Genomic DNA, 16647 nt, shown 5'->3' with positions numbered 1-16647 from the left:
ATCATTTTTATGAATCTATTATCTCTGGTAGCGACGGTCCCTTGTGCGCGTGAACTGACAGTTAGAAGCATCAGATCGGATACAATATCTTATGAATATGCGTTCTGATTTTCTGCGCTCGAAGTCCAAATCCCAACGAGGTCAACTTTGCTTTCATCCCTTAGTGGTCGATAAATAAAGAACCAGTCGAGATTTCTTTTTCCTCGGCTGTAGTTACATTTGGAGAGAAATGGGCTTCGTCAGGTTTAGATGACAAAGATATGCTGCATATCACAACCAATGGGACCATCAGAAACGTGCTTTAGGATTTCCTGGGCCTCCAGTACTGCAATAACACACACAGAGACACAAAGTTAAAAGTAATATGCATTTTGTTTACTGTCCATGCTGGGACACCGCCTTTCAGTGTATTTGGGTTTCGTTTCCGAACTGCTTTTGGTAAAGAGTTATATATATTTGATATTAAATGGAAACGGTTCAAAACCTAGAAATTTGGGCACTATCATGCTATTAGCTGTCAGAAGTGAAAGTGCTCACTGCTAGTGAAGTATCTGTCTGTCTGTCTGCCTGTTGCTGGCCTGTCGATTCTTTGGCTACTGACAGCTAATACCATGACTGGCCGGAGCGAGCTATATGTCTGTCTGTCTCTCTATCTATCTATCTATTACTCGAAAGTTCGCGCGTCCGCGCTAGCTAGTCGTGAGTAGAAAACACAAATTTAATATAAAAACATATTTCCTGAAATTGCAAATTATTTAAAATATAAAAATATAATTTTCAACAGAGAGAATTTATCAAAGTAGAAAACAAATGAAGTTTGAAGTTTAAAAATAATAGGATCGACCACTCACGACTAGCTAGCGCGGACGCGCGAACTTTCGAGTAATAGATAGAGAGAGAGACAGACAGACAGACATATAGCTCGCTCCGGCCAGTCATGGTATTAACTGTCAGTAGCCAAAGAATCGACAGGCCAGCAACAGGCAGACAGACAGACAGATACTTCACTAGCAGTGAGCACTTTCACTTCTGACAGCTAATAGCATGATAGTGCCGAAATTTGTAAGTGATAAGTTTAAGAAAAATACGTACAACTTTAAATAAATATCCATTAAATATTTATAAATCTATTGCTAAGAAATCGGCAAAGTGCGATCTACGGTTGCCACTAATGTTTACTGGATAGAAACGATGGATTTATATAAAATTAGGATTCAGTATGGAATTACGACTTTTCGTTTATCATACTATACAAATAAATATAAATTTTCTCTATTTTTTAAAACATGTAAAAAAAAAAGTTAAACTTTAGAATTAATCAATACTTTTGGAAGTCAACAAAATGATCAGTACCTTCGGATTTTAATAGTTTTCATTTTATTTTACAAATACTATTTTCGTTGAAATACCAATCCTATTTTTCGAACACTAAGCACTCATGTGTTGACCAAAATATTGTTTATTACAGGTAACTAATGCTTCGAACTGTATCTTTATTCAAAATTTTATTCATGAATTGTTACTTACGTATATATTTATCACGATAGGGATCACATGAATCCTGTTTCCTTTTTACATACTTATTGTAGTAAAATTTGTGAGTATATTTGCATTTTATTGCTATTTGCAGTTAAGATATAATATTGAATACGCAGATCTGGTAAACTGTGTACTTTTATGTGCATGTATCCTGTAAATTCACTACATTTATAACTAAACTATATAAACACCAAAAATTCTTCAATTTGTCTCTGTTAGTCACTTCTAGAATATCCTATATTTAACGAGGGAGCCTCTTCGTTGTCGCTTGACCTTCATTGAAATAGTAAACTTCCCTCGAATCACTCTACCATCTTTAAAACAAGGATACTTTGAATAATGTAGTTATAGATATAATGTCTACAAATAAGATATAATTGGTATAATTGGAACAGCTTTGATCAAAAATCTGCTTGATCAGGTTTCATCTGGTGCTAATCAACAAAAGCAAGTTCTTTATATATAACGAGTGTGAAGACCCAACAAACTTAATCCGCTCTCTTTTTTTTTTTTTTTTTGTATTTATTTTATTCGAAAATAGACCCAGCCAGAAATGTCAGCTGTTACCTCTCCTGAAGTACATAGCCCTACTTGTCGGATTCTTCCTTTTCCATACTTCTATCATCTTTTATAATTGCTATCACATCTAGGATGCATTATAGGAATATTAAATGTCACTAGTACTACTTGACTAATACATTATATTATCGACTCTGGAAGGATGAAAAAAAAAAAAAAAAAAAAACGAAGTTGGATCCAGAACATAAAAGAACAAACTAAATATCAGAAAGCATTTCGTCTGACATTGTAACTATTGTGCCAAATCACCATTTTTAGTTCATGAAGACTTCTCTGAATTCAACATGTTTGTTTGACACTGCCTTCTTTTATTTGCTGTTTCATCCCAATCCACTTGAAAATAAATTTTGTTATTAGTTTATGATGACAATGTAAGTTCAAAGATCACTATTCTCATTTAGATTCAAATGAACTGATGTTAGATTTAAGGCTTTGCTTCATTTTTCTGGAGGTGGTGGGGGCAAAGACTTAGTCCTTGATAGAGCAATAGTACTGACACTAGTGAATTATATACTTCTTTACTTTTATTTCACCAAATATACCATTTGTTTATGGGTAACCTTATCAGCAGCTAAAACCAGAAGGCAGAATGATAGTGGTTGTCATACTCTTTCATTTGTCAAGGGCATTGGAAAATCTAAGTGAGGTGGAATGAAATACTGATGTGTGGGTCCTGAAATTGACTTCCTAGAACTTAGTTCTCATCAAGAGTTTAAATACTGTCTAGGTATTGATAGGTAGGGATAATTGTCTGACCACAGGAGCAATCTGTCCAATCTGCAATTAGCCAGCATGGGCAAGTAGGCCTGTCATACAACCAGTATGTATAAACCAGCAAAGACATGCTTGAGGTTTCATCAAGTGGTGAATGAAAAATGGCTGAAAGAAACAGAAAGATTGATATCTTGAGGAAGAAAATTGGCTAAGACGGAGATAATTCCAAAATGTAGCAGTTCTAGGGAAGAAGGAATAACTATAGTGTTTAGTGTAGGGTATAACAATATAAATGACAGAAGAAGTAGACACACATGGGCATGAGCAGAGGGTGCATTTTACTTAAATGCTGAGTCAGGAGGAAAAGCTATGCCCATGACATTTTCAGGGTTTCTGAGACTGGTGAAAGGAGAAAGAGAAAGGAATCTTCAAACCAATGACCTTACCTGAATACTTATCATGGAATACACTATACTAAAGCCCCAAGGACCAGGTGGTGGTGGATTAAGTTTATCAACCAAGTAGGCTACAGATTGGCTTGGACTCAGAAGAAATGCTACACAGCTTCCCTTCTGATGCTGTAACAGTTGTGCCAGTCCACTGGTCTATGCTGGTACTTTATCTATAACCCTGAGAATGGTGAAAGGTGATACCGGTCATGGTGGGATTCAAACTGAGAATGCCAAAGCCAGAACAGATACTGTAATGCATATTGTCCAAGCTATTGTGGTAAGGAAGAAAGAGAAGCATCATTGTTATGTTTTATAAGTTAGTTGTTGAAGCATGTTGGTAAATAAATCTTTGTTAATCAGAAGCATAGCCTTCTTCCTGAATACAATGTAGTGTTTCATTGTATAGTATCATCAGTGCAACCAATCCAGTATACTTGTGAAGAACAAAAACATTAGCTTCACCTCTAGTTCCAAAGTGGGTGAATCATTTAATTTACTGCTAGAATTATAAAACCTAACCAATAAAATTTATCTTTTGCAGAAGAAGAAATGAAGTTAGACTGGTCACCTTCTGTATACCGAAGACTTCATGGAGTATTCTGTATTTATAAACCTGAAGATGTTTCAATGCAGAGATTATTTGATACCCTCAAATTTAATATTTCTAACGGTGAGTGATGTTTCTTTTTTCATTTCTTAAATCTGAATTTGAAAAAATATTTCATCATTTCACTGAGTATATGTATACATATGGTTTGTGTTTTGGATATGTGTGGGTGTGTGTGTGTATACTTTATTATTAAAGCTGCAAAAACAAAGATATCACAAAAAACTGCTACTCAGAATTTCCTGTTCCTGTTCATTAGGCTGTTGTAATCAAGATTCCATTCTTGATCACAACTGCCCAATGAATGGGAACATGAAGCTCTGAGTTGCAGTCTTTTGTGATGTTTTTGTGATGTTTTTGCAGCATTAACAATAAAGCATATTACTTTGCCTCCAGTATTTGAGTACTATTTTTTTCCCACCTTGTTTCACATTTATGTGCTTACTCAGGTATGTATATATATATATATATGTCGTGTGTATATGTGAATGCATTATATATGTGTTATTTTTCTCCACTTTTCAGCTCTAAATGAATTACCTTGTTATAAGCATGAGATGAAAAAGCAAGAAATTTCTTTTGAAACTGGATCCACTTTACCAGCTACTGGAACAGAACCTGTTGGTCTGACTGATCTCACAGATCACAGACTTGGTAAGTCATCATGTTAAATATTTGTTTATATTTTTTAAAATTTATGTTTAAAAGAAAAGAAAATTATCTTATAGCTGTCCTAACTACTATAGGGAAAAATATCAAGTTAAGGTGATCTATGTCTTCAACCTGGGTTTAGTTTTGGGAGCTGTAACCAGTTAGTCTACTTCAGTTGTATTGGTAATGCAATACCTCAGTCTAGTTTTGGTTGTTGTTGTTGTTGTTTAATCTCAGGTCATTCCTGATTGACTACATATATGATGGAAGACAGGTATATGATATAACCATATACCTGTTTTTTTTTTTACCAATCTACCACCTTGGGCTGGTGGAACTTTTGTATTGACATTGAAAGAATGAAAGACAAAGTTGACTTTAGCAGGATTTGAACTCAGAGTACAGGGAGTTGACTCTGTTAATTTGCCATGGGAGAATACAAGGATGATTTTCCGTTGCAGTTATTTTTTACAGATAATCACCGTCTTGTTGGCTTCACTTCAGATATGTAAAGGGCTGAAATAAATCTCCCAAAACATTTTGTGAACACTTGTAACAATTCTGCCAAACTGTCATTCAAGGCTGGTACTTTATTTTCTTGAACCCCAAATCCCACTTGGCCATTGATCCAAAGGATTCACCCAAAGTTAACCTCAGTAGGATGTGAACTCAGCATGTAAAGAACCAGAACAAATACTGATGGTATTGTGTCAAATGCTTTAGCAAACCTTCTAATCTGTTACCAATGATCTGTTCACTTCTAAAAGCTTTATGAATTTAGTCAAATTAACCTGGCAGAGTCCATATATCGCCTGATTATTAACCCTTGAGTTTCAAATTACTCTGTCAAATGTAATGCTTATTTTTTCATATTGTTTTAAATAAATCATGTATTATCTTGTGGTTTTGAGATTTCACAGATGTGATTGTTTATTTTCATAATAACAGGGTAGGTGTGAGAGGCTGGATATAGCTAATTTGAACATAAAACAAGTAGAATACTAAGGTTAGATATCATCATCATCATCATCATCGCTTAACGTCCGTTTTCCATGCTGGCATGGGTTGGACAGTTTTGACTGCGGTCTGGAGAACCAGCAGCTGCACCAGGCTCCAATCTGATCTGGCAATGTTTCTACAGCTGGATGCCCTTCCTAACATCAACCACTCTGAGAGTGTAGTGAGTGCTTTTTATGTGCTGCCGGCACAGGAGCCAGTCAGGTAGGCCTGGCAACGATTACGTTCAGATGGTGCTTTTTACGTGCCACTGGCATGGGAGCCAGTCTGGGGTTACTGGCATTGGCCACGTTCGGTTGGTGCTTTTATGCCACTGGCATGGGAGCCAGTCTGGGGTTACTGGCATTGGCCACGTTCGGTTGGTGCTTTTATGCCACTGGCATGGGAGTCAGTCAGGCTGACCTGGTATTGGTCATGTTCGGATGGTGCTTTTTGCGTGCCACCTGCACGGGAGCCAGTCTGGGGGTACTGGAATTGGCCACATTCGGTTGGTGCTTTTTATGTGTCACCAGCTCGAGAGCCAGTCAGGCACACCTGGCATTGACCACGTTCGGATGTTGCTTTGGCTGATTTAAATGCTAAAGGGTTTACCGTCCACAAATCACAATCATGAATTGCAAGAGAAATGAAATGACTCAACCAGGAATCATACTTACTTTACAAATCGTTTGCCAGGAACTTAATACTGTCCTTTCACTGCTTGTTAAGTGGCATAGTGATGAGATTTTAATGATACATGTATAAATTTATTTTCAGTTTTGGGTCCAAGATACATCAAATCAGATATACCTTTAAAATACTGTAATGGTTTGGGAAGATATTCTTCAGGAGTAACAGGTAAATTAAAATATCTATTTTCTGATTTATTTTTATTTTTTTTTATTTTTAATTTTAACTTTCAAACTGATCTAGTGTGCTGCATAATTAATTGACTCTACCTTTTCTATCATCAACCATTAACAGGATGGATAAGATATATTTATTGCAGCACTGACATCAAAGATCTCTAATAAGACAAAATGTCTTCTCAGTTTTGCTTCAGAGATGCTGTTCTGGAAAGGCTGCCTTTATATGTAGAACTCTGAGCCGTGTCTCTCTTCTGCAAATATTACAATACTTTCTCTTCACAGTATAACGGGTTTATTCTGAGTGATTTATCTTTCTAACTGGCTATCTTCTGAACAGCAGAGGAGTCACAGTTCTTCTAGGTGGGTATACAGAGTTGAATAGAGGGAATACAAAATGAAATGTCACCAAGATCACATACCAGTTTTGTTTTTTAAATTTTGTTTTGGTGTGGAGAAGAGGTCGAACCTCTTCACATGTAACTCTGAGTCTGATAGGTACACTCTCTCCAACATAGCCTCCGTTTGCTAGTTCACCTACATCAGAGAGCTATCTTGTCTTTGGCAAGACCAAAGAGAGTTCACTTTTCCTTGTGTTGTCTCTGTTCATTCATCCCTTTCTTTCCCACTTTACTGGGTAGGAAGAGAGCTAGAACAAGCAGCTGATAGAAAAAAATATAGAAGGTCTTCTATAGCTCAGTATTTTGCCATTTGTTGTGATTTTTTTAACATCTCCTTTGTGAGGTTTAGTGTCTTGAGATTAGACTTCACCACTCCTTCCCATATGTTCCTTAGTTTATCTCTCATGCAGGTTCTGTCTGCTTGTATGCTCAGCTCTTTATACAACCGATGTCTTCTTTAAGTGTAATATGTCCTTCCTGGCACAGTCTTTCTCTCCTGCATACTACGACCAATTCCTCTTATTCTTTCATTCTTTTACTTGTTTCAGTCATTTGACTGTGGACATGCTGGAGTACCACCTTAAAGGGTTTTTAGTAAAAAAAAAAAATCAACCTTAGGACTTATTCTTTGTAAGCCTAGTATTTATTCTATCAATCTCTTTTGCTGAAACACTAAGTTACAGGTATGTAAATATGGCAACATTGGTTGTCAAGCGATGGGGTGGAGTGACAAACATAGACACAAAAACACACACATAAATATATACATATATACAATGGGCCTCTTTCAGTTTCCGTCTACCAAATCCACTCACAAGACTTTGGTTGGCCAGAGGCTACAGTAGAAGACACTTGACCAAGGTGCCATGCAGTGAGACTGAACCTGGAACCATGTGGTTGGGAAACAAGCTTCTTACCACACAGCCATGCCTGCGCTTATATTTAGTTCTTTTGTTCAACTTGTTTGTGTTCCATTTTTGATTTACACTAACGTTACACATCCAGTGGAGCATGCTTTGTTTCATTTCCTTCCTGTCTTCACAGATCTACAGTCAAGGATCAAGCCTGCTATCCTCTGTAATATCATTGTGCTTTGTAAACAAGCATCATAGAATCTACCATTCGCTGAGAGAGATAACAACTTCCTCAACTTTTTCTACTCTGTTCTTTCTCTTGTTGTCATGAATTCGAAACCCCATCTTCATTGTTAATTAGTTCAAACCGTCCACTACTTCTACTTAGCCTTTCAAGCATTTGAAAGAATTTATCTCACACACTATTCCTGTGTCTTTCCACATAAGATGTCAACTTTCCATGTCGATCTGCCTATGTTTGCACTAAACCCTTTTTCTATCCATTGTTCACACTGGGTACATCGTATAGAATTTCTACCTATTCCTTGTTTGCATTCAGAGCATGACCAGTGACTGGTTCCTGCTAAAACTTTGGTCTTTGCTAAGATTACTTTATGGTCTTTTAATTCAAGCTTTTGCTTCCGGATCTGTTATCTTTTATTCTTTTACTTGTTTCAGTCATTAGACTGCAGCCATGCTGGAGCACTGCCTTGAAGAATTTTTAGTTGAGTGAATTGGCCCCAGTACTTATTTTTTAAGCCTGGTACTTATTCTGTCAGTCTCTTTTGCCGAACTGTTAAGTTACAGTTACATGAACACACCAAAACTGGTTGTCAAACAGTGGTGGAAGACAAACACAGACTCAAAGAAACACATCGATACATATATGTATGTATATATACAATGGGCTTCTTTCAGTTTCCATTTACTAAATCTACACACAATGCTTTGATTAGCCTGAGGTTATAGCAGAAAACATTTGCTCAAGGTCAGTAAGACTGAACTCGGAATCCTGTGGTTAAGAAGCAAACTTCTTACTACATAGCCTCACCCATGCCTGAATTTGGAATTTTTAAAAAGCTACTTCACCAGATTCGGCTGTAAGAACTAGGATATTGGCACACAGGACTTACTGTGGGTAGTCAGTCTTAAGCATCTATCTCCTGGCCTGGTGGACAATAATAGAGTAAAGGAGACTGAGAACCAAGCCTTGCTGGATGCTAACTGCATGCTAGATTCCTCACTGAACTTATTACTAACTTTCACTTTGCTAGCTACATCCTCTGGACATAACAAACTAGTTGTTTTTCTATGTTAACATATATTACAATTTAATTTTTTCCTCTTTCCAGTTATAGGAATTCAGAAAGGCATTAACACAATTAATGTCTTAAAGAGCTGTCAATTTCTACGTGTAAGTATAATATATCTTATTGTACAATACAGTGTAGTATAGAATCTCCACTAAAACAACTAGACTGAAAAGCAGTTTAAAACTTTGAATAGTAAGAGTACACTTTTTCCCTTTCAATGAACACACAGACAAACATGTTGAATTATGTTGACTGAATGAGAGAGGAGTACTCAATACGTGTTATTGGTTTGTTGCAGCTGAATTTTTATCTCCTCAATTGAGTTTCATGCAACTGCAATCTTCACATGAGAACTTGCCTGAAGTTTGCAGTATAAGAATGTATTGTGTAAGAATGAAAGAGTGAGTCTGATATGCATGCATGTAAATCTTTCTTACTATAAAGAAAACCCCTTGCACTAATCTTTTATCTGTCTAAGATTATCAAATTTGACAAGTGAACTATTGGTCAGTATTTTACAGACAAGTAAGTAAATTTCGAACATAGAGCATGAGCGTTGCCAGGGCCGCTGACTGGTTCCCATGCCAGTAACACTTAAAAAGCACCATTCGAGTGTGATTGTTGTCAGGGCTTCTGACTGGCTCCCATGCCAGTAGCACTTAAAAAGTACCATTCAAGCGTGATCATTGCCAGTGTTGCCTGACTGGCTTTTGTACCGGTGGTACATAAAAAACACCATTCAAGCGTGGTTGTTGCCAGTGCCGCTGGACTGACTCCTGTGCAGGTGGCATGTAAAAAGCACCATTTGAGCGTGGTCAATACCAGTACCACCTGACTGGCCCTCATGCTGGTGGCAGATAAAAGCACCCATTACGCTCTCAGAGTGGTTGTCGTTAGGAAGGGCACCCAGCTGTAGAAACTTTGCCAGATCAGATTGGAGCTGGTGCAGCCTTCAAGCTTGCCAACCTTCAGTCAAACACCCAACCCATGCAAGCATGGAAAGCAGACGTTAAATGACGATGATGATGACTAGAAATGAATAAACCTCACTTATATGATGCTGGTGTTCATTTACAATCATTACATGATGTCTAGACAAGCATACACATAAACTCACAAATACGATGAACTTGTTTCAGTTTCTGTAGCCCAAATCCACTTACAAGGCTTTGGTTCGCCTGGGGCTATAGTAGAAGACTATTGCCCTTGGCACAACTCAGTGAAACTGAACTCAAGACCACATCGTTGGCAAGCAAGCTTCTTAACCTGTAGCCACACCTGTGCCATTATAGCCATACTTGCACCATTATAAACAAGTACCACCATCATGCAAATGTTGTCCTTCATTTCAATTTTAATCAAATTAATAATATAACATGGAGAGACAAGTTGCTAAAAATCATCATTGTAAATCTGAAAAAAACTTTTGACTCAAGCTGGTATAAATCTGTGTATGTATTTATGTATTTTTTTTTATTTATATATATATATATATATATATATATATATATATATATATATTTATATATATAAGGGCATAACTATACAAGAAAGCCTCAAGTTAAATATAAAGCTAGCCTTTTAAAAACAGACTGAACTTTTTAAAAGGCTAGCTTCCTTGAAGGCTGCATTTCCTCGCATTCAGTAAAAATGTGTTTATTATGGTAGTTAACGTGAGGCTTTCTTGTATAGTTATGCCCTTATATATATATATATATATATATATATATATATATATATATATAAATAGATAAATATGATTTAGGGAAAAACGATAAATTCTTCCCTATGAATTTTTTTCACGATAACTACATGATAAATTCTTATATAAGAGTTTATCCTATTATTGTATTTTTCTTTTTATATATATTTAGGTATATCATGTCAAAGGCCAGTTTGGGAAGGTCACTGAAGACTTTTCAACACGTGGACGCCTTCTTCAGAAAATCTCTTATCGTATGTATCAGTTTCCCTTTTATTTTTCTTATTTGTTTTTTATTTTACATACTGAAATGACAAAAAACAAAAACATTTCATATCCTTCAGAGGACCTTGGGTCAGAAATTAAGCTTTGTATCTGACCTAATAATACAAGGCTGATCTAGCTTTTTACTGGATTGAATGTTAACTCATGTAGAAGATGGTTTTGCCGTTTAGCCCCAGGTCAGTCCTGATAGGGCAGGCATTTAATCCAAAGCATTTCAGCTATGATCATTCTGACTTTTTACCTGTTTGGAAGGAACTCCAGTACATGTCCTTTTTAAGATGACAGGGATTATTTTTAGGGAGTTTTCACTGTTATTTGTCGCTAGCCAGGCAAAATATATATTTTTTTGTATTTTTTATGACTTAGTCAGAGGAGAAAGGGACACCACCTGTAACCCTTTTGCAGGGGTCTAAAGGCCTGGATAGAAGAAGATACCTTGGGACATGGGTTGCTACAGTAAGGAACAGTACATCAAGTTATCCTCAGAGCAGAGACTGTAAATGTTTGCAACAGAGAAGACTTCCAGGCACTCAAGGAAATTTTGATGCCAAACTTTCCAAGGCTAGCACTAATTCTTTGAAACAAACTTCCTGTTTTAAAATGATCTAAATTAAAACTCTTCATCAAAATTTCAGTTTTAGTAACAAAGTTATTTTACCAAATTCTTCAGAATTAATTGTAACAAAGATAGTGTAACACATGAGTTAAATCTCCACCTACAAGAATCAAATTTGCGTGTATAATTTTGTATCATTAGAAAGCTCACCCTCACTTTACAGCTGGTGGAGTTCATATTTTTATTTTTGCATTTCTTGGCTGTTGGCCAAATCCAAATTAATACAGAATAGAAGGGATTCTGTAGTCTTCTCCCATGGGACAACTTCTAATGCCAATAGCATGATAAAATGCACTCGGTATACTTTGTAAAGTGGTTCATCATAAGAAGTACATCCAGATATAGAAACCAAGCAAACATTAGAATGTATGAGCTAGACATGGAACTCTGCACGTTGCAACGTAAGTTACTCTTTGTCAAGATGATCCACATACACATCTATATCACTCAATCCACCTACCTACCTACCTACCTACCTGCCAGCTGTAGAAACTTTACCAGATCAGATTGGAGCCTTGTGCAGCCTTCTGGTTTGCCAGTCCTCAGTCAAGCCGTCCAACCTATGCCAGCATGGAAAGCTAACGATGACGACGACGATGATGATATCTATATGTGTGTGTATGTATATGTGTGGTAGAGAGAGAGAAAGAGAAATACACATGTACATATATTTTTGTTTCAGATCATATAAAGAGGTCAATGTTGGACAAAGTTTGTGCTGCAGCTCAAGCTCAACATCAGAGGCAGATGTTTATGTAAGTTTCCTATTTGCCATCCATTTTTCCATTTTAATTTTATCTCTCAGATGCTTTTTGTTTTTGGCATTGCTTGTGCATTTATTCTCCGTATTTGTTACACTTTCTCATTGCTACTTAGCTGTGAGGTACAAATGGAACATATTTTCCCACTATAGAAACCGAGTCAATCCAATTAATTTGCCTTGACTATGCAACACAAATACTTTAGTATAATAGATTTTGAAGTCATGTCTTAAAATCATCTAAAACCCGAAACTCACTGGTATTTTCCCATTGTTTTTGAGAGAATGTCTGGAGAGAGGAGTAGCAGAAATGATAGCTTCCCAGATTAAATTCCCTGTACTTATGTCACCTGATACAGTATATTATAGTTAAAAATGCTGTATTTTCTGGCATGCAAACCGAATTTTTGTAACCAAAACTTACAAAAAAGATAGACATTTTAGTCCTGTGTCAATCCTAACTGTAATGACCTGTAATCAAAGGCATTCCGGCTGTGACCAGCCATTTTTTTTTTTTTTTATGATAGTAGGATTGAAATTGAAAGAAATTTGACTTATTCTTTATAAGCTGAGTAGTTATATAGAGGCACTCTCATTGATTTGAATTGTCACAAAACGGATATTGTTAATTTAACACCTATTTTTCCATGAAACTTTTAATTTTTGTTTATTTTCAGAGGTTGGCTGAGAACATGCTTTCAATATAAAATGATAAATTTTTTTTTTTTTTTGCTATTGATCTCTGTTCAGGTGGGTCAGGATTAGTTTAGTGAAAGTTGTCATTTCAAGCCATACTCAAATATCTTAGAAGGCCAAGTGAAATAGTCATATTTGTTAATCAAACCTGTTATCTTTCTTACTAATTCCAGATATGCAAAAGTAGATTTACAGAGCCAAGAAGCTTATGAGCTAGCATCGAAAGGATTAGTGCGACCAACACAAGAATATACTCCTACAATTCTTTATGGAATCAAATGTATTGATTTCCAACCTCCAGATTTCACTTTAGGTAAGTCATATGTTCCATATACACACACACACACACACACACATAAATTATGTAACAAAGGATAAAACCATTTATGATTTTATCAGGTTAGCATGAAAATAAAAAAACCTTATAGGTAAATTTTCCAAATATTATATTAATAATTATATACATAATTATAACAGAGATTGGCAAAACGCTTCACCACGCGCTGAAAAAAGATGACAAATGGCGCTAAAACCACCTTAAAAACTCTAAGAACACAGGTTATAGTCAAGCAAAAGAAAGATAATAAATTAAACTTTTGGTTAATCGCGTATAAGATCTCATTTCAAACTAAAGGTAAAAAATACCTTTATCATCAACGCTGATGATAGCAGTAGGTATATTTTTTTACCTTTAGCTTGAAATGAGATCTTATATGCAATTAACCAAAAGTTTAATTTATTATCCTTCTTTTGCTTGACTACAACCTGTGTTCTTAGAGTTTTTAAGGTGGTTTTAGTGCCATTTGGCGTCTATTTTCAGTACCTAGTGAGGTGTTTTGCCAATCCCTTGTTATTATTATGTGTGTGTATATATATATATATATATATATATATATATATATATATATATATACATGTATATTGTATGAGAATTAGATAAAATCTTTATTTCTTTTTATCGATAACTTACTGCTTTAATACCATTTCTTCAGGCATCACTACATGGGTAGCTTTATATATCTCCTCCACAATGAGATATTATGTGTGTGTGTATATATATATATATATACATGTATATTGTATGAGAATTAGATAAAATCTTTATTTCTTTTTATCGATAACTTACTGCTTTAATACCATTTCTTCAGGCATCACTACATGGGTAGCTTTATATATCTCCTCCACAATGAGATATTATGTGTGTGTGTATATATATATATATACATGTATATTGTATGAGAATTAGATAAAATCTTTATTTCTTTTTATCGATAACTTACTGCTTTAATACCATTTCTTCAGGCATCACTACATGGGTAGCTTTATATATCTCCTCCACAATGAGACATCTGTTTCTGTCTCTTTGTCATAGCTCACATTACCTGGCAAAATCCATTTCCCTCAATACTACTTTTCCCTCACTTGAGTGGTCTTGCCTTGTGAGTTACTAGGTGATCTTGCTGGTGCTGGGTGAAAAGCACCCAGCATGCTCTGCAAAGTGGTTGGCATCCAACTGTAGAAACCATGCTAAAGTAGACAGTGGAGCTCAGTGCAGTCTTTTGCCTTGCCATCTCCTCTTAAACATGTCCTACCATGCCAGCATAAATGATAATGATGATGATGACTCAGATATTCAGGCATTCAACAAATCATCTACTTTTATGATAAATTACACTATCTCTTTGTAAAGATTTAAACTCGTGCACTTCACTATTTAGAGTTCTCTTTGCAAAGGATATAGTCCAACACCAAGATTTTAGCTATCAATTCTTCAAGCAGTTGCAACTGTTGACTCCACACGTTGATGGTGAATGCCATTACCAACTGGGTTTTAAAGGTAATTCATAAGAATTTCATCTTTATATATAAATATTGCTACGGCAAAGCAAGTCAGCTTAGCACATCCTGTTTCTCTACTACCTATTCCTGCAGGAGTTGAACTCAGATTTGTAAGCTAATGAAACACTCAGTAATTTAACAGTATTAATGCAGCTGACAAGATATGTTGTTTTATCATCATCATCATCATTGTCGTTTAACGTCCGCTTTCCATGCTAGCATGGGTTGGACGATTTGACTGAGAACTGGTGGACTAGGAGGCGACACCAGGCTCCAATCTGATTTGGCAGAGTTTCTACAGCTGGATGTCCTTCCTAACGCCAACCACTCCGAGAGTGTAGTGGGTGCTTTTACGTGCCACCGGCACGAGGGCCAGTCAGGTGGTACTGGCGATGGCCACGCTCAAAATGGTGTATTTTACGTGGTGGTATTTATTTATAACTAGTTGGACATTTGAAAGTTTGTCTTGGCCTTTGGTATATTATAACCACGATTCTCCCCTCTCCTTTCTGGCATATCATATGCAAGACTGAGTTCTACTGAATACTTATTCCTTTTTAAGACCATAGAGTGAAATTTGAGGGAGATTTCACTGCTATTTCTAGTAGATCATGCAATTGCATACTGATTTCTTCATAGACTTGAGAGGCTTCCAACAATAACCCTTTCTATTTTAGGCACAAGACCTGAAATTTGGGAGAGGGGGCTAGTTGATTACATTAACTCCAATGCTCAGTGGTACCTATTTCAATCTCATCAACTCTGAAAATATGAAAGGCAAACTAATCTTGGCAGGATTTGAACTCAGAACATAAAGATGGAAGAAGTGTTGCTTAGCATGTTGTCTGACATACTAACAGTTCTGCCAACTAGTTGTTTTGGCTTCCAACAATAACAACAACAATTCTTTTTCTTCCAATCAAAAGAATTCTTTAACCAGCTTTTTGTATTTCTATTTCAGAAATTCATACCCTGAATGAAAAAACAACATATTTGATGTCACTAATACATAATATTGGCTTACAGTTGAAATCTGGTGCCATATGCACCCAAATACGTTGCATTCGCAATGGTTATTTTACCTTAGAACATGCTCTGCTTCGGAAGTTTTGGACTATTCCTGACATACTAGAAAACATCAGAATTTGTCGAAAATTAACAACACCTGACAAGTTGATTACTCCAACATTACTTGTTGATCCAGCTACAGAAGAAAACGACAATTCATACCTGCCAGAACCTGATGTTGTAAAAACTTAAATAAATTTGTATATATATATTTATAACATTTTTCAATCTGTGTTATATTCTTTTCATCAGTCATTGAATTGCGGCCATACTGTGGCACTGCTTTGAAGGGTTTTAGTTGAATAAATCAACCCAAGTACTTATTTTTTTAAAGTCTACTATTTATTCCATCAGTCTCTTTTGCAGAACGGCTGTCTTATGGGGATGTAAACAAACCAACACAGGTTGTCAAGTGTGTGTGTGTTTGTGTGTGTGTGTGTGTGAGAGAGAGAGAGAAATAGATTGGGAGAAAGGGGGTGTTTGTGTGAAGATAGATAGATAGGGAGAAAGAGGGAGTGTTTGTGTGTGAGAGAGAGAGATGGGGAGAAAGAGAGAGTGTTTGTGTGAGAGAGAGATAGATAGATCTTCTCGCATATTTTATACTCATTTTTGATAAGGTTTTTCAAAAAACCCGAAACATGTAACGTAAATTAATTAAAACACCCAATTTTTTTTTAAAAGTGACATTTTCAGTTTTATTTATCTTTAA

The 16647-nt window shown here is 36.0% G+C and overlaps 1 protein-coding gene across 3 annotated transcripts; it reads left to right on the top strand.

Moving 5' to 3' along the window:
• Positions 1 to 895: 895 nt before the first annotated feature.
• Positions 896 to 16166, top strand: LOC106877505 (pseudouridylate synthase TRUB2, mitochondrial). 3 transcript variants are annotated; one of them, XM_052967239.2, is made up of 9 exons: positions 896 to 1062; positions 3826 to 3954; positions 4417 to 4545; positions 6316 to 6396; positions 9012 to 9073; positions 10847 to 10928; positions 12258 to 12330; positions 13205 to 13344; positions 15832 to 16166. In XM_052967239.2, exons 2-9 carry the CDS (start codon positions 3834 to 3836, stop codon positions 16128 to 16130), a joined length of 987 nt encoding a protein of 328 aa, XP_052823199.1. In that variant the 5' UTR covers positions 896 to 1062; positions 3826 to 3833; the 3' UTR covers positions 16131 to 16166. The 3 variants fall into 3 exon arrangements, with proteins under 3 accessions (XP_052823199.1, XP_014781919.1, XP_014781918.1); XM_014926433.3 differs by having other exon boundaries at positions 896 to 1468; XM_014926432.3 differs by lacking the exon at positions 896 to 1062 and adding an exon at positions 1460 to 1597.
• Positions 16167 to 16647: the final 481 nt, after the last annotated feature.

Source organism: Octopus bimaculoides, chromosome 1 (assembly GCF_046866305.1).
Source record: "Octopus bimaculoides isolate indiv1 chromosome 1, ASM4686630v1, whole genome shotgun sequence".
Taxonomy (NCBI): Eukaryota; Metazoa; Mollusca; class Cephalopoda; order Octopoda; family Octopodidae; genus Octopus; species Octopus bimaculoides.
This window is presented reverse-complemented; position numbering and strand designations above follow the sequence as displayed.

Coding starts and splice junctions, on each gene's coding strand:
- LOC106877505 (XM_052967239.2), top strand. CDS start 3,834: ATGAAGTTAGACTGGTCACCTTCTGTATACCGAAGACTTCATGGAGTA. Junction 9,074..10,846: donor AGAGCTGTCAATTTCTACGT/GTAAGTATAATA, acceptor ATATATATTTAG/GTATATCATGTCAAAGGCCA. Junction 10,929..12,257: donor TCTTCAGAAAATCTCTTATC/GTATGTATCAGT, acceptor TTTTTGTTTCAG/ATCATATAAAGAGGTCAATG.